This window comes from Macrobrachium rosenbergii, chromosome 49 (assembly GCF_040412425.1).
Source record: "Macrobrachium rosenbergii isolate ZJJX-2024 chromosome 49, ASM4041242v1, whole genome shotgun sequence".
In the NCBI taxonomy this organism is placed as follows: Eukaryota; Metazoa; Arthropoda; class Malacostraca; order Decapoda; family Palaemonidae; genus Macrobrachium; species Macrobrachium rosenbergii.
This window is the reverse complement of record NC_089789.1, coordinates 38,451,435-38,471,105: the sequence shown is the minus strand read 5'-3', so window position 1 is coordinate 38,471,105 and position 19,671 is coordinate 38,451,435. Positions and strand designations below refer to the sequence as shown.

The 19,671-nt window shown below is 36.6% G+C and overlaps 1 protein-coding gene across 1 annotated transcript in view; it reads right to left on the bottom strand.

Moving 5' to 3' along the window:
- Positions 1 to 19,671, bottom strand: part of LOC136832263 (beta-1,4-glucuronyltransferase 1-like) — a 363,239-nt gene that overhangs the window by 121,252 nt on the left and 222,316 nt on the right. The window contains 1 exon segment of the mRNA XM_067093130.1: positions 15,631 to 15,882. Coding sequence (XP_066949231.1) covers positions 15,631 to 15,882 — 252 coding nt within the window.

The following is a 19,671-nucleotide window of genomic DNA, read 5'->3' as shown; positions in this document are numbered from 1 at the left end:
TATTTCCATTACTTTTTTGATAAAAAAAAAAAAATAAAGTACACGACGAAAACAAGGAGCAAAATAAGAGGACGCTGACTGACACGCCGAGAAGCAGCGCCGAATTCCGATGGCAGGAAAGCTCTGCACTGGGAGTTCCTTTCCTCTTTTGCTCGACTTTATTTACACGTTCAGAAGTCAAGGGCTCCTCTTTCCGAAGCACAAACACGTACGCAAGCAACAAAGACAAACATTCTTCACGAGGGTGAGGGGGAGGAGTGGGGAGGGGGAGAAGAGAAGGGAGGTGGGTCGAATGTTGAGGAGGTGAGGGAGAGAAGATTTGTACCTCGCGAGAGTTTCGCTCTACGGGGATTGAGAAGGTAAATTGCGATGTTTTCTTGGAAACGATTGGATTGTTCTTTTCATTCTAATGCAGAGGGCGATAGGACGAGCGAACCTAAAGCCTTATCTAGCCCAGGCTCGACGGAAAGCCGGAAATAGGGATGGAGTAAACGAGTGGTCTTAAATCCCAAAGCAAGCGTTAGACATTCCTCGTACCTGACGGCTGGACAGAAGCCTACGGAACGGTGTATGTAGGCTCCGCCCACCCACCACCGCTCTCTAATCTGCAGTACTTGATAAAAACAATACAAATAAAGTCAGGAAGGGCGAAAAAGTGGGTCTCCAATCCAAAGAAGCCACGGAACCTTCTCCTAATAAAGCAACAGGAGAGTTAAAGGACAAAATAAGGGGGACGGTCATGAGTTTTTTGAGGCCAGTGAGACAGATTGAAGGAGGAGTCCGGTCGGACGTTCTTCTTCTCCTTTTGAGCGGCACGAGATGAAGACCCTTCGAGGAACCGTCAAGCGGGATCAATTGCTATAGGTACTTCGTCCAGGCACGTCGCACTTGAAGGGAAAGTTGTGTGAAAGGTGTGATGGTGGCTGACGGGGAAACGTAATAATTTTAGCACACATACAGACGTATATATATATATATATATATATATATATATATATATATATATATATATATGTATATGTATATATATATCTAACTATATATACTGTATATACATATATATATGTGTGTATATATATATACAGTATGTATATATATATATATATATATATATATATATATATATATATATATATATATATATATATATATATATATATATATATATATATATATATTATAAATCAAACATTAAACTGGAAGCGATTATGAGAAACACATTACAAAGTATCGAGATAAAATCTGTCTACATTTTTTCAGCATTCCCAACGTATTTTTGCAGATGAAAAAAATCCCCACAATTTAAACACGAGGAGACGAGATTATATATCAGAAGTTTGAAATAATTTTTCTATAATCTTCCTAAAAAACCGGGGTACACAAAAAGATGAAGAATATGCGTTCGTATCTCTTAAGAAATTTGTTGGAAATGCGTAATGAAACCATTTCAGTGTGATTAATTATGTTGAATTTTGGCATCCGAGGCTTTTCGTGAAAAAAAAAAAAAAAATTCAAACTATTGATTTTTTTTATGAAGAAAAATCATATTTCCTTGATATTTCTCATTTTAGGGACAATTAACGAAGTGTAAAGAAACCATTACGATTAAAATGAACATCTAATTTATTAAACAACACAAGAGAGAAAATAAGAACTAATATAAAAATAAAAATTATTACCAACATCTTACGAAGAACATAAAAATTCAAATCAGTATCATCAACGTCTTACACCGAAATTAAAATAAAAATAAGAGATAAATATAAAACACTAGTATGCAGCTTAATGTGCATTAAACGGCATTTAAAAAAATAGATTTTAAAAGAGAATTTAAAATTGAAAAAAAATGCATCGTTTGTTCCACGGCAGTAAGCCGTCTATGCAACTGACAGTGACGCGGACTAGCAACAAACAAACACAAAAACAAACTAAAAATAAAAAAAATTTCTAGCGATTGATTTGTTCACACACAGCATCAGTTACAAAACCTTTGTTTTCGGCCATTCGCAAACTGAGAATATCAGAGCGGGTTTTTATTCGTTTTATATTCTCTGCTTCTCCGACTTCAGAAACTGGAAACTGGTGTGTGCGTGGGTATGCATATATATATATATGTATGTATACACACACACATATATATGTATATATATATATATATATATATATATATATATATATATATATATATATATATATATATATTTTTTTGTTTTTTTTATTTTTTTAAAGCAACTGCTTTAGTGGCATCAATAAGTTTCTTGGAGGTATCTTCACACCGACGGAGGTTTTTCCGGTTATCGTGCGTCAATTTCTAGTGAAAAATACGCAGACTTCCTTCTTCCATTCACTGAGTTTTTGTCAGTAGTCGCCTGATAACGCCATTAAAGGCGAAACAGCTGTCGCGACAAAAAACAATAAATGGGAGAAGGAAGTCTGCGTATTTTTCACCAGAAACTGACGAACGAGCATCGGAAAAGAACTCCGTCGGTATGAAGATACTTGCAGGAAGATGAAAGTAAATTCCATTTGTTTACTACAAGCCTTGCACACTCTCCCTTTACAAAGCTTTTTGCATATTACCGATATTACGTAATTTGCGATCGTGCAGAATCACTGGTATACATGCATAATTACAAGCATAATACGCGTGGTAAATCAAATCTAACATAATTTCTAATTTCGGTAACTAAGACAGATTACTAGCAAACCTGATAAATTTTCTAAAACGAGAAATTTTCTAAATTTATCACATTTAGCAAACTGGGCAGCATTTACGTACATTTACCGATTAAGCACGCATAATTCCAAATATATTACCTTTATCCAAACTCATTCGTGAAATAACCAGTTAAAATTTTCGATATCAATATTCTTCATTTTATGCATTAATAACTTATAATACCCTATTCTACTGTTACTTAATATTTTCTCAGAACTTCAAAGAAAACTCAGTCACATCGGAAACGTTGAAATACTGACGGCTGATTGACTGAATTCCGTACGTAGACCAGACATCGCCAAGCCAAGGTCTTTGATACCGAAAATATCAGCTGAACATATCTGCGATGTCTGGTCTCGTCATTAACAGTCTCCCACCCCTCTTCCAACACACACACACACACACACATACACATATACACACACATACACCGGCCCCAACCGTTTCCTATTTCCGAGAGCATATTTGTACAGCATTATTCTTCTATAAACCGCTTCATTCTTCTGCATGAAAAAAATGTGAAACAAAAGGAGCCAGTCATCGCATCTGTAAAGGAGTGGATCGACGGTCATAAGATGGGAAGTTGACCACAAAAATGTCTGATGACAAGTCATAAATATCTCCAGTGAATGCCAAAAATCACATTTCTCTCTCTCTCTCTCTTTGCAAAATGTCTGATGACGAAGCTCTTTCTATAAATATCTCTTATAATGTATGATTGTACAAACACATATATAATATAGGAATACCATAAGATCATTTATCTCTCTATACTCTCTATATATATATATATGCATATACTGTATGTATATAGGTTTATATATATATGTACATGTGATATATATATATATATATATATATATATATATATATATATATATATATATATATATATATATATATATATATATATATATAAATGAATCACGTACAACAAAATGCCTTTAGTATCAAGTTCTGTCATATCACAAAATGTTAAATAACTTGAACGAAACAACTGGGAAAGGCCACGAATTAGCAAAAACCTTCCATGGATCAAATATGAAAATATATAAAACGGAAAAATGATTTATCATGATAATATATACATACATACATACATATATATATATATATATATATATATATATATATACATATATAGATAATTGCATATATAAATATAAATATATATATAGAGTATATATATAATATATGTATACACATTTAATATATATATATATATACATATATATATAATACATATATACACATTTAATACATATATATGTATATGTATATATATATATTAAATATATGTATATATATATGTAATTTGTATATATATATGTATATATATATATATATATATATATATATATATATATATATATATATATATATATATAATGAATATCACAAACGCAATTTCAGACAAAGACCACCAAGATTTCTACGAGAGATGAATGCAGGTTCCAACATTGACCCAACAAAAGAGCCAGTCGAACCGCTGCACCAATAGTGATGAAAATAATTTATTTTGAGTAAATATGAACTCTAGATACTATGTATAGAAGTTCAAAAGGTCACTGGCTCAACCTTGCATTGCAGCACTTAATCAATGCAGCCCTTGCTTCTATGATTTTTCGAGAGCGGCTGAGGAGGGCAGCTCACGTATTCTTGTAGACCTTAACCCTTTAAAGAGTACTGTGCAATGTTGGCAGCAATCCTTGTTTATATAAGCATATGGTACTAGTTTGTTATACTATATATATATATATATATATATATATATATATATATATATATATATATATATATATATATATCATATAAACCATAGCCGCTATTTTTACCTTAGATAATTATCAAGCACTGATCACGAGATGTGTGAGTGTGTGTGTGTTAGTGTGTGTGTGTGAGTATGTGTGTGTGTGTGTGTATGTGTGTATTATATGTACGTAAACCGTAGCCGTTATTGTCATTACCTAGTGCAAAGACCCTTCACGAGATTTAAAAAAAATCTGTTGACCTGCAAACCTACACTACATATACAATCCCAAAACCCCACCTTACATTGCATACTGAGAGAGAGAGAGAGAGAGAGAGAGAGAGAGAGAGAGATTAAGAGAAAGAAGCGTAAAAAAAAAGATGACCCATTCACCTTGCGAATGAAAACGTGCCAGAACCAATAAACCAAATACACAAAAGGGGGAAGCAACGGTTTCCATCGACTCCCCCCAAAAAACTCTCTTTTAGTGCGATGAACACCGTCTATAATAGTGAACTTTGTTCTGTGTAATAGTGAACTTCGTCTTCCATCATCCAACTTTGACAGGCCCGCCCCCCACTGTCCTAACTCCGGCAAAATCCGGCGGAATTATTTGGGTATATGTGCGGCGAAGTCTCCCCGTTCGGGAGTAATGATGTCTGCGCCATAGAAACTCCATTTGGCAGCGTATTAATGTTTATTGATGTTCGTTTATGTATGTGACGGGATTAGAGGCGCGGAGGGGAACCCCCTCCTCCTCCTCCTCCTCCTCCCTCCCCCTCTCTCTCTCTCTCTCTCTCTCTCTCTCTCTCTCTGTCGTATTTAATATCTTTTGTTGGTTTTGTGTGGGAACAGAAAGCGTTTTGGCCGAAGTCTGGAAGTAATTACTGCTGGGAAGTTCAGGCACAATGAAGGTTTTGTTCCGCTGGGTAACTGATATGTTGCTTACATTTATAATATCCGAAGGAATTCTTGATTTTGCGTCTGAAAGGAGAGATGGACTGGCGGAATCAGTCATTAAATTCAGTTTTGGAATGAAGCAATGATGATTTGCTTTTGGCTGTTTCGGGGTGAATGTTCTTTAGATTCATTAACTGCTGCTGCTTTTGTTCTTGATATTCATTAACTACTGCTTTTTTTTTTTTTAAGATGATCCGAATGAATTCCTGAATTTTAAATAGCTAAATGGTGCAACAGAATCACTGTTTCGTGGCTTAAAAAATCCGAGCAATACAAGCACTGCTCCACAGAACTTGCACAAACAGTACAATAAAACCACTGTTCCACAGCATTTAGAAGGCACAGCAACAAAAGCAGTGTTCCACAACACTTAAAAAAGTCAAGTGAAAGTCACAGTGCTGATAAAAAACTGTTCCACGGAACTTGTAAAGTCACAGTGCTAAAACCTCTCAATAAGTCTTGAAATATCTGCATGAAAAGCACCCTTCTAAAGCACTTAAAAGGTCAAACGAAGAAAAGGAATTATAACATAGGTTGTAAACGACACTGCAGGTTGTGACAGAAGTTGTATAATCATTTACAGACTACCTGTAGATCTCTAGATGAAGTCAGAGCCACATTTGTTCGTCGCCACATCAGCACTGAACTAGCGAGCGTATTTTTGCTATTAAAAATCCTGCTTTTTTTAGTGTAAACCAAGCATTACTGGAATGTCTCATTCTCTCCACTGGACAAAACCACCTCCTGTCGTGTAGCCCTTTCACCTGTATCTTACACGTCTTCTCTCCCTCTCTTGGAAATAAACGACTTTCGGTTTAATATTTGAATATATTTCTTAATGGGGAAGCAGTTATTATTAAAACCAACACTGAAACTCGTGATAAATCTAAGCAAATAAACAAATAATTCTGAGTGATCCTTCCTACTGAATTTGGTTGCTGGAAATGTCTTCTATTTCACTTTAAATGTAAAATCATAAACTAAAAAATTTTTAATAAGCAGAAAGTAACCCTTGCAAAAAAAAAAAAAAAATTATTAAGATCAATACGAGAATAGCACGGTACCCGAAAACACCGGGAAAGTGGGTCCTTCTGTCATTCCGTTCCCTAAGCGATACGAGATGAAGACATTAAAAGCGAGGCCAACAGGATTTTCCGCCCGGCCTCCTCCATCACGTCACATAAATAATCGAACGTTATTAAACGTTCAATGGTTCGCGGATGGAGTTTTTGCGGCGCGAACATTATTGCTTCCAAATGAAGTCTTTGAGGCGCAAATGCCAAATAATCCCATCGGATTTGCCGCGGCCATATTAGGAGCTGTCGAAGTCGGCTGATTGGAAGCGATGTACACAAACACAGTTATATATTTCGTGGGTTTATTGGGCTCTGGAGTGCTATCTATAGTGTTATCTATATTTCGTAGAAAATGAAGGATTGGGAAGAAAGTGCTCACGATCGAGGTCTCTATATTCCGTGGAAAATGAAGGATTGGGAAAAAAGTGCTCAGGATCGAGGTCTCTATATTCCGTGGAAAATGAAGGATTGGGAAAAAAGTGCTCAGGATCGAGGTCTCTATATTCCGTGGAAAATGAAGGATTGGGAAGAAAGGGCTCAGGATCGAGGTCTGTATATTCCGTGGAAAATGAAGGATTGGGAAGAAAGTGCTCAGGATCGAGGTCTCTATATTCCGTGGAAAATGAAGGATTGGGAAGAAAGTGCTCACGATCGAGGTCCCTATATTCCGTGGAAAATGAAGGATTGGGAAGAAAGAGCTCAGGATCGAGGTCCCTATATTCCGTGGAAAATGAAGGATTGGGAAGAAAGTTCTCAGGATCGAGGTCTCTATATTCCGTGGAAAATGAAGGATTGGGAAGAAAGGTCTCAGGATCGAGGTCTCTATATTCCGTGGAAAATGAAGGATTGGGAAGAAAGTGCTCAGGATCGAGGTCTGTATATTCCATGGAAAATGAAGGATTGGGAAGAAAGTGCTCAGGATCGAGGTCTCTATATTCCGTGGAAAATGAAGGACTAGGAAGAAAGTGCTCAGGATCGAGGTCTCTATATTCCATGGAAAATGAAGGATTGGGAAGAAAGTTCTCAGGATCGAGGGCTCTATATTCCGTGGAAAATGAAGGATTGGGAAGAAAGTGCTCAGGATCGAGGGCTCTATATTCCGTGGTAAATGAAGGATTGGGAAGAAAGTGCTCAGGATCGAGGTCTCTATATTCCATGGAAAATGAGGGATTGGGAAGAAAGTGCTCAGGACCGAGGGCTCTATATTCCGTGGAAAATGAAGGATTGGGAAGAAAGTGCTCAGGATCGAGGTCTCTATATTCCGTGGTAAATGAAGGATTGGGAAGAAAGTGCTCACGACCGAGGTCTCTATATTCCGTGGAAAATGAAGGATTGGGAAGAAAGTGCTCACGACCGAGGTCTCTATATTTCGTAGCAAATTAAGGATTGGGAAGAAAGTGCTCAGGATCGAGGTCTCTACATTTTGTGGGCAATAAAGGATTAGGAAGAAAGTGCTCAGGATCGAGGTCTCTACATTTTGTGGTCAATAAAGGATTGGGAAGAAAGTTCTCAGGATCGAGGTCTCTACATTTTGTGGGCAATAAAGGATTGGGAAGAAAGTGCTCAGGATCGAGGTTTCTACATTTCGTAGGAAATGAAGGATTGGGAAGAAAGTGCTCAGGATCGAGGTCTACATTTTGTGGGCAATAAAGGATTGGGAAGAAAGTTCTCAGGATCGAGGTCTACATTTTGTGGGCAATAAAGGATTGGGAAGAAAGTGCTCAGGATCGAGGTCTCTACATTTTGTGGGCAATAAAGGATTGGGAAGAAAGTGCTCAGGATCGAGGTCACTGCATTTTGCGGGAAATAAAGAATTAGGAAGAAAGCGCTCAGGACCGAGGTCTGCATTTTCTGCAAAATAAAGGACTGGGAAGAAAGTGCTCAGGACAGGGGTCTCCGTATATATTTCATACGTAAGGCGTACTCACCAGAACAGCCGTTTAATAGTTTTTAAATGGTCATTGGAACAACAAGATGGGCTCAAGTTCTTTGAGTGTGTTTCCTACGTGTTCTGGTCAGTAATTTTATGATTACATTATACAACAGACTTAAAATGTCTCGTGAGCTCTTCGTGCTTGGGATGACAAAGAGGATTAAGTTTTATGAATACATTTTGAATACAATCTGTTCAGAAGCTTTACAAATGAATGCATGTCGTCCTTACGTAGAATATAATAGTATTATAGTCTGTAAGATTCTAGTAATGACTTTTATTAACTGTAAAACGCAACATATTTTGCTTCCAAGTTTTGATATTATTATTATCATTAAAATCGTGTACCAGACCACTGAGCTGATTATCAGCTCTCACTGGGCTGGCCTCTGAGTTAAATATAATTTGGAAGCAAAACATGTTGCGTTTTACAGTTATGAAAGTCATTCCTAGTACAAGTTTTATAAAACTAGAATGGATAGTGTATTTTATATTGCAGTAAAGGGTTTGACTGGGAGTGTATTCCACAACTTTGTACTTCAACAACCCTCGAAGGCGTCCAATACATGACTACATGAGATATAAGTTGTAATGAAAAAATTTGAGTGAAAGGTTGCAATAAAGGGTTGAGTGACCATATAGGGACTTCCGAGTTTCCATTAATGTATCTCTAGTTGCACTACTACGTACTTCAACAACCCTCGGAGACGTTCATTACATGGTTACACGAGATACACAGCAGGTTGCAATAAAGGGTTGAGTGAAAGGTTGCAATAAAGGGTTAAGTGAAAGGTTGCAGTAAAAGGTTGAGTGAAAGGTTGTAAAAAAGGGTCGAGTGAAATGTTGCAATAAAAGGCTGACTGAAAGGTTGCAATAAAGGGTTGAGTGAAAGGTTGCAATAAATGGTTGGGTGAAAGGTTGCAATAAATGGTTGAGTGAAAGGCTGCAGTAAAGGGTTGAGTGAAAGGCTGCAATAAAGAGTTGAGTGAAAGGTTGCAATAAAGGGTTGGGTGAAAGGTTGCAATAAAGGGTTAAGTGAAAGGGTTGGGTGAAAGGTTGCAGTAAAGGGTTGGGTGAAAGGTTGCAATAAAGGGTTGAGTGAAAGGTTGCAGTAACGGGTTGGGTGAAAGGCTGCAATAAAGGGTTAAGTGAAAGGTTGCAATAAAGGGTTGAGTGAAAGGTTGCAATAAAGGGTTGAGTGAAAGGTTACAATAAAGGGTTGAGTGAAAGGTTGCAGTAACGGGCTGAGTGAAAGGTTGCAGTAAAGGGCTGAGTGAAAGAGCTGGGTGAAAGGTTGCAATAAAGGGTCGGGTGAAAGGTTGCAATAAAGGGTCGAGTGAAAGGTTGCAATAAAGGGTTGAGTGACCACATAGAGACTTCCGAGCTCCCACTAATGTATCTCTAGCTGCACTTTCTTACTCAGCCATCCCACTTGCCAGTATAGATTTAAGTGGAGCGACTGAAGGCGTCAACATATTTATCGAATTCCTTCCACGAAGTCGACTAATGGGCCCTCACTGACCACACGAAACATTACTTTCTGGTCCTCGTCTGACTCTGCAGTCGCAATCGATAATTTGATTAATGGACGGGGAGGGTGCTCCTCCCAATGCACTCTTCCTTAATGTCTCTGTTATTTTTGGGTCCGGGCTTTGCGGAAGTGATACATTTTCTGTACAGAGTTTTTAGTACAATCGTTCAGTAGGAATTCCTATTTTGTAGTTGTGCTTAATGTAGACGCAGATGCTCTTGAGATGGGCTAGCCTAATTTATTCTATTATATGTGAATGAGTATACACATATAGCACATATGTATGTGTATATAAGTGTGTGTGTGTATATTTAGGCAAACATACCAGCAAACATATATATATATATATATATAATATATATATATATATATATATATATATATATATATATATATATATATATATATATATATATATACATATATATACATATATATACATACACACATATACACACATATATATATATATATATATATATATAATGTTTACACACACACACACACACACATATATATATATATATATATATATATGTATATATATATATATATATAATACTGGTATGTATTTGTATATAAATATATGTATATAGCCTAGTGGATATATATATATATATATATATATACATATATATATATATATATATATATATAATATATATATACATACATATATATATATATATATATATATATATATATATATATATATATATTATATATATATATATATATATATATATATATATATATATATATATATATATATATATATATATATACACACACAGACACATGCGCGTGCAGACTCACGTATATAACATATTAATTTAACCTAGCCCATGTCAGGAGCGTCTAGGTCTAATGTTAAACACAAAATAAAAATCGGAATTCCTATTGAAAGACTGCCCTAAAAACCACTGAACCGTCATGCACCATTAATACAAGGTTTACCAATCCACTTCGAGCGAAGGGGACATCGAGAGACCAAACAGCCATTAAAATATGAGACCTTCAGGGAACTAATACGACAAATTTAACGGTGAAAATATTAAATCGAAAAGCCTAATATAATACTGAACATACTGGTAATTTCAAGATATAAACTGACTGATTATTATTGCCCCAATCTCCATTTAACTACGCATAATTATCCATTCCTCTCATATCTTGATGCAGATCGTTTATTCCATACTGGATGTACGGAATAACGTGTTTTCGAGGGAATTCAAATTTGACGGGGAAAAGTTATGTATCAGGACACACCAGTAACCTTCAGAAGGAATCAATAATGGCGAGAAAATTATTCATGATAACAGGCATTATACCTCATTATCTCTTGTTACTGGAATAGACTTAAATTTAGGCCAAAGGCCAAGCGCTGGGACCTATGTGGTCATTCAACGCCTGAGGGAAACTGACAGTAAAGGAGGTTCAAAAGGCGTAATAAGAGGAAAACCTCGCAGTTGCCCTATGAAACAATTGTTAGGAGGGTGGAAAGTAAGCTGGAAGAAAGAGAATATGAACGGGGAGCTTCTTTTATTTACAATGAAAGAGAATATCGAAACGCAAACTTTTGGAGGTATAATTTTAGCTCTTCTCTTGAAATCTTTTAGCATCATCATGATTTACGAAACGAATTGCAAAAGGGACCAAGTAACTAACGAACGAAGCAAAAAGAAAATGGTGCTCAGCAATGTAAAGGAGATGAAAGCCTAATGTTTACAGTTTCGCTTAAACTTATTTTCTCTTTATGAAGATTAAGTTCATTTTAAAGCTCGGTATTTTCATTGATGGCGCACTCTGAAAAGAATTAAAAATGCACGTCTCAGGAAAATAATCGTTTGCCTGGGATTAAGTTCATTAGGGTACGCTGAAGACAAACATTTTGGTACGAAAAATGTGGAAAGAAAAACAGTGTATGGCAAAATATAAATCAAATTAGCTGGCTGCTTTATCTCCTGTTGACATCGTTCAGTTTCGTTCAACATCGTTCACTTTTGTTCAACATCGTTCACTTTCATTCAACATCGTTCACTTTCGTTCAACATCGTTCACTTTTGTTCAACATCGTTCACTTTCATTCAACATCGTTCACTTTCGTTCAACATCGTTCACTTTTTTTCAACATCGTTCACTTTCATTCAACATCGTTCACTTTCGTTCAACATCGTTCACTTTTTTCAACATCGTGTACTTTTGTTCAAAATCGTTCACTTTCGTTTCATTTCGTTCAAAACTTTCGTTCAAAATCGTTCATTTTTGTTCAACATCGTTCAATTTCGTTCAACATCGTTCACTTTCGTTCAACATCGTTCACTTTTGTTCAACATCGTTCACTTTCGTTCAAAATCGTTCATTTTTGTTCAACATCTTTTACTTTCATTCAACATCGTTCACTTTCGTTCAACATCGTTCAATTTTGTTCAATTACTTTCGTTCTGCGTTCATCCCTTACACTAGAAAAATAACTACAATCAGGGCTCGATACCTTCAGCGAATAGGTATGCCCTCACAAAATTAATGAAGAGATGAATAAATTCTTTATTCATCTCTTTCTTCCAGTTACGGAAAAATCACTTTTTATATACCAGCAATATACAAAGTTTTATCATTCACTCTGTTGGCTACTATCCGGGGTTCACTAGACCAACTGCGGGTGCTGAGACACACCTGCTGGTCACCTACCCAAGTTCTGACCAGACACAACGTTACTGAACTTCGCTTATCAAAAGATCAGCTGTGTGGCTTTCAGTGATTGTCATCCATGCAAGATCAACGTCTGGTTATAATTTCGTACTGAAGTAAGCGATCATGAAGCTCATGCCCTTGTGGGTGTGTCATACCCTTTGTTACTGTCACGCTAGTTTGATGGAAATAAATAAGTTAATGAAATAAAAATTGAAAATAGTGCACCTGGATATTTAAGGTTATGATAACAGCTATGATACCCTGGAGGCACTATTGATAACGCGATATAAAGAACTGGTTTATTACGAAAATACATAATGATACAGAATACGGAAAAAGGAAGTTTGTCCTTAACTACAGCTACAATTTCCATTCGCAGCGTAAAGTTTATGTTTGTTTCCGAGGTACGTGGAAAGATTTCTAGTTAGTGGACTGAACTGCACTAGTACTACTGCTACTACTACTACTACTACTACTACTTACACTACTATTTCTGCAATTACTACCGTTCTAGCTAACACTTTAAAATAAACGGACTGTTTTCACTTCTTTGTCTCTAAATCTTTTCGCAACAAAATGATTTACGAAACGAGTTGTGAAATGGACCTAGAAATTAACGAACGTAGCAAAAACAAAATGGTACTCAGCAAAGCAAACGAGATGCAAACCTGATGTTTACGGCCTCGCTTAAACTTATTTTCTCTTTAGAGATCAAGTTCATTTTAGAGCACGGCATTTTCATTTCTGGTACACTCCGAAAATACTCAAAAACGCTCAGTGAAAACGATGATTTACCTGGGATTAATTTCATTAGGCTACGCTGAAAACAACCATTTCGGTACGAAAAATGTGGAAGGCAAAACAGAATGTACGGCAAAATATAAATTAAAAATAGCTGGCTGCGTTATCTCCCGCTGACGTCGTTCACTTTTGTTCAATTACTTTTGTTCTCCGTTCATCCATAACACTCAACTGACAATTACTGTAAGCGCTCGAGACCTTTAGCGAATGGGTGCGCTCTCACAAAAACTATTTCTTTATTCATCCCAAAACTCTCGTACCCCCGAGGATATTGTGCAATTAGAACCTCAAAAGTTGGAGCGAATTTGCAATGCATTCCTACCCTAAAACAATTCACCTTGTACTTTTAATGATTTCTTAATATTTTTTCCATTTACTTAACAATTTGTTCATCTATCCTTGTTTTCTAATAAACGATCTCTTCTTTCTGTATTTCCTAACGCCTGTTACTTCTTTCGAACAAACTCCATATCCTTTGGAAGCCTGAATTTCAGGTCAATGGCCCCTATAGGCCTGTTCCATATGAGCAGGGGTTTATCTTCTGAATAGTAATAATAATAAAATAGCAATAAAACGATCAGGCAAAGATCCTCTGGGACTACGGTATCAAAGCAGATAGGGTGATACGTGCCAATAGACCAGACTTGACGTTGATTGACAAAATCAAGGAGAAAGTATCACTCAATGATGTCGCCATACCATGGGGCACCAACGTAGATGAGAAAGAAAGAGAAAAAAATTGATAAGCATCAAGACCTGAAAACAAAAATAAGAAGGATATGGGATATGCCAGTGGAAATTGTACCCATAATCACAGGAACACTAGGCACGATCCCAAGACCCCGGAAAAGGAACCTGGAAAATCTAGATGCCGAAGTAGCTCCAGGACTCATGCCGAAAAGAGTGCTACTAGAAACAGCGCACATAGTGAGAAAAGTGATGGTCTCCTAAGGAGGCAGGATGCAACCCGGAACCCACCTCCCCACACTATAAAAACCACCCAGTCGAATAGGATGACTGAAACAGAAAAATATACAGTATAATACTAATAATAAAAAACCAAGCTGACTTCTACGACAACTATGATAATGAGGGATAGTCCACACTCGAACCTGCGGTCCATCAAAGGCTTTACAAAGAAGATCCCTTTTAAAGTGAATTCATTGCGGATATGAGTCGGGGGTGAGGGTGGGGGATTTTCAGAAGAATCATCACCGCGTCTTTTCATCCCGTCCAAAATTCAACTTATGTTAAAATCGTAAGAGGATTTCACACACCACGGGAGGGACTCATCTAAAATGCAAGGCAGCTACCACAATGCATTCAGCTCCCCGTCGGTTCTCTCCGTCTCACTTTCTTTGCTGTGTCTTTATACACACACACATATATATATACATACATATATACATATATACATATATATATACATATATATATATATATATATATATATACACACACACACACACATATATATATATATATATATATATATATATATATATATATATATATATATATATATATATATATATTGGAAATACTGAACACAAGAGCACACGTTTCGCAAAGTAAAGTTCTGACTCGCACTGGGAACAAACCTGGGTCTCCGACATGACAGGCGAGGTCAGTTGGTATCGCCCTGGCCTGTCACTCGGGAGACTGTGGTTCGTTTCGGATGTGAGTCACAAATTTAAATGTATGTGTATATATGTATATATATACACATATGTATATTTATTATTATACACTCGTGACTACACATACCGTTTAATGTCCAATTCACCGTACCTCAAGTAGAGTATGTGGGTGTAACTTACACCCAAAGGGAATTATAACTAATAAGTCTTTCGTTCCCGGCAAGATTCGATCAAATTCCTGATTTAGAAACAACTACAGACAGTGACTTAGACCGACCGGTTTTATAATATTAATAAATAAATAAATAAATAAATAAATAAATAAATAAATATATATATATATATATATATATATATATATATATATATATATATATATATATATATATATACATTTATATATATACATACATATATGTGTGTGTCTGTATGTGTGTGATATCCTCTATACTTTGGTTAATTCACAGCGATAGCTGTAAATTTTTTTTTTTTATATGATCAAACTCGGCGGGAGCATTCCACCTACCTTGGAATTCCTCTGCTTCAGGAGTTCCTTCAGGACGGCGAGTGGCTGGTCGCACTTGCCCTCCAGGTGGTCGATGACCAGGGGCATGTCCTTCGGCAAGTGGTCCCGAGGGTAGGTGAAATGGAACGTCACCTTTTCACCCAGGAACGGGAAGCAGGTGACGAGGTAGGTGAGGTAGGCTCGGGCGATGGCGTACTCCACGTCCGGGGTGAACACCGCCACCGACATGGGAGACGTCCAGTACCTGGCTACCTGTTCGGGAAGAGGAGACCGGAAATGCTTAATTCCAGAGGTTCAGTACCTGGTGAACTGGTAATGGATTCCAGAGGTTCAGTACCCGGTGAACTGTTAATGATGATTAGAAGATGATTAATTCCAGAGGTTCAGTACCTGGTGAACTGTTCATGATGATTAGATGGTTAATTTCAGAGGTTCAGTACCTGGTGAATTGTTAATGAATTCCAGAGGTTCAGTACCTGGTGAACTGTTGATGAATTCCAGAGGTTCAGTACCTGGTGAACTGTTAATGAATTCCAGAGGATCACTACTCGGTGAACTGTTAATGATGATTAGAAGATGATTAATTCCAGAGGTTCAGTACCTGGTGAACTGTGAATCATGATTAAAAGATGATTATTTCCACAGGTCTCGTAGATGGTGACCTGTTAATGAAGAATAGAAGATTATTAGCACCAGAAGTCCGGAGCCTGGTGACCCTCTTAGTGGTGACCTCTAAAATAAGGGAAAACTGACTCCTGATGTCTGCAATATAAGAAGCGTGGTACCTGGTAAATCATTAGTGATGATTAAAATTTATTAATTCTACAGGTCCCCCAAATGCTGACCTGTCAATGCAGAGGATTAACTTCAGAGGTTCAGTACCTGGTGAGGTAGTTAATCACAGAAGACCAGTACTTGGCGATCTTTCAAGAGAGAACAGTTAACAAACAAGAAAAGATGGATTACACCTCAAGTCCAGTACCCCACGATCTCTTAAAGAAGAATTTTTAGCAGAATATTCAGAAAAATATAATTTTAGAAACGACGAATTTGGCGACATGCTCATGTGAAAGGGGGCCGATTCACGGGGTCCAGAACCTAGAAAAAAAGGTTAATTCTAGAGATTAAGTCAGAATAAGATAAATTCTAGAGGTCAAGAATGTGGTGACTTATGAAGGAAGATGCTAATGATTAATTTCAGAGGTTCAAAAACTGAAAAAGTTCAAGTTTTACTTCCTTTTTTTTTTTTTTTTTAACAAATTTCTTTCTATTATATATCTCTTACTCCCTCATTCCTTCACGAAGCCTCTGCTCAGCCAACATTTATATAATGCGAAAACGGACTTTACATGATTCTAGATTTACCTTTGTCCCTTCCTCTTAATGATCTCTTTCTCGCTTTCATTATTCCTCTCTCTGTCTGTCTCTGTCTCTCTCTCATTCTTTTATGAGGCCCATTTCTTAGCTCATGAAGATTACGGTCATACTGGATAGCAGATTATTCACATTTAAATGTTATCCCTTTTCTTTACGTATCTCTGCTCCTCCCACGAGACACTTTGCTCAAAACAACACATGCTTCTCTCTCTCTCTCTCTCTCTCTCTCTCTCTCTCTCTCTCTCTCTCTCTCTCTCTCTCTCTCTCTCTCATTCAATCGCCTGGGGCATTCAATCCAATCTTTCGAAAACACATGACGCTAATTCAAGTAGTAGACAATATGCTGGTGTTACCGGAAAGGAGGAGGGGGAATAAAACAGAGACTTTTATCTTCCCACAATTCATTCTTAGACAGAGAAAATATCCTCCGGGTATGAGTGTTCTAGGAAGCTGACAGCAGCTAATTAGGTTTCTAATAAAGTCTTGAAGTTACCCCGTCCTTCCGAAAGGGCCGAGAGAGGCTTGGGCTGTAGGTAGATGGCGATGAGCCTACATGAACGAAGAGGCCGATAAAAAAATTATTGAAGCGCATACTCGAATTTACAAGACAATTGATGTTGACGTTAAATAGCCTTCACAAATTTCTAAGTCCACGACTGATAGATGAAGGGTTTAAGTGAGAGTTCAAGTTAAAACTTAAGTTGTTTTAAAGACAACTTACGTCTGCATTACCATCACAACAGTAACATTAAATGTTTTCATGAGAGTTTGTTTAACATAATATAAACACGATTTTCTTACACTTGGCATCTATTTAGATATAAATCACTTTCCTCGATAGCATCCCAGTAGCCCAAATGCAGTCTAAACTGCAAAGCACAGTCTACAGGATTTAATCTCTAATAGCAGGGGGAAACTTTAACAAACAGGAAATACAGAAATTTTCCTCATCAAATGTACTACGAATGGGTTATTTCTATCTCTCGTGCTCTAATGAAGAGATTATAAACAGCCTTAATTCTCTAAGAATGAATAATATATAAAAAACCAAAAATACACAATCTGACAAAACACAGGATTGATGTGTCTATTTATGCCCACACATTATATATATATATATAAATAAATATATATATATATATATATATATATATATATATATATATATATATATATATATATATATATATATATGTGTGTGTGTGTGTGTGTGTGTGTGTATGTATACATATATATTATATATATAAATATATATATAGATATATATGTACACACATAGTAAGTATATCTATATACAAAACCATCGGGTAAAAACAACAATAATAAACATTCCAGCACACGCCTCGAAGCTCCTCTTTCTTCTTCTTCTATCTCCCGTGCCGTGAATAGGAAGAGACAGAAAAAAGGGGGAGGAGGGGAGGGAGGGGAGGAGGAGGAAGGGCGCCGTCAGAAATCGAGTTATTGGAGAACCTTGGCCCTTGCCCTAACCAGATGCCGTAGGACCCATTCATGCCTCCTTCCCCTCATCTGGGACTCGCTGCGGGGTTTCCTTCTTTTAAAAGAGGGAGTATAAGGGAATGAGGGGAGTGGGGTGGGGGGGGGGGAGAGAGGAAAGGGAGGCGGAGGAACCACGGGGGGTTTAATTTGGGGCATTTCTGATTTTTGGGCGATGGTCTCTCGGGGCTGTAATAATGATTTTAAGAGTTATCTTTTCTTGAATTTTTATTTGTAATTTCTGTGGACCGATTGCTTGTTACTACTAGTGAAACTTGCGTCAATGGGTTACAAGAAGACCCGAGAGGTCGTGCTTTATTTTTGGGATGAAGGAGGCATCCTGTTGTAGCAATAATTAGTTTCAATGCTATCTACTTTTGCAACTTTCTCTTGCAATAATTAGTTTCCATGTTATCTTCTTTTGCAACTTTTTCTTGCAATAATTAATTTCCATGTTATCTTCTTTTGTAACTTTTTCTTGCGATAATTAGTTTCCATGTTATCTTCTATTGTAACTTTTCCTTGTAATAATTAGTTTCCATGTTATCTTCTTTTGCAACTTTTTCTTGCAATAATTAATTTCCATGTTATCTTCTATTGTAACTTTTCCTTGTAATAATTAGTTTCCATGTTATCTTCTTTTGCAACTTTTTCTTGTAATAAGTAGTTTCCGTGTTATCTTTTGCAACTTTTTCTTGCAAAAATTAGTTCCCATGTTATCTTCTTTTGCAACTTTTTCTTGCAATAATTAGTTTCAACATCATCTTCTTTGGCAACTTTTTCTTGCAAAAATTAGTTTCCATGTTATCTTCTTTAGCAAATTTTTCTTGCAATAATTAGTTTCCACGTTACCTTCTTTTACAATTTTTTTTCCTGTGATTCCTCGAGACCATCTTCTGACACTGAAACTTGCAATTACTGATACTTATAGCAGTGGGTTACAATGATGGTCGAAAAAGCCAACGGGTCAAACGAGTTCATTTTCAAAGGATTATTGGTCTTTACCGCTGCTTCTTTATAATAGCTTGCTCTCATCATTATGAAACAGGGCGAATTTCATAAAATTCACAACACTCTTGTGTACAAAAGAAATGAGAATAAAAGGGAGTAATATTAAGACTAAAAATAAGAGGAGCAAGATCACTAAATGAACAATTTTTTTAATAGAAA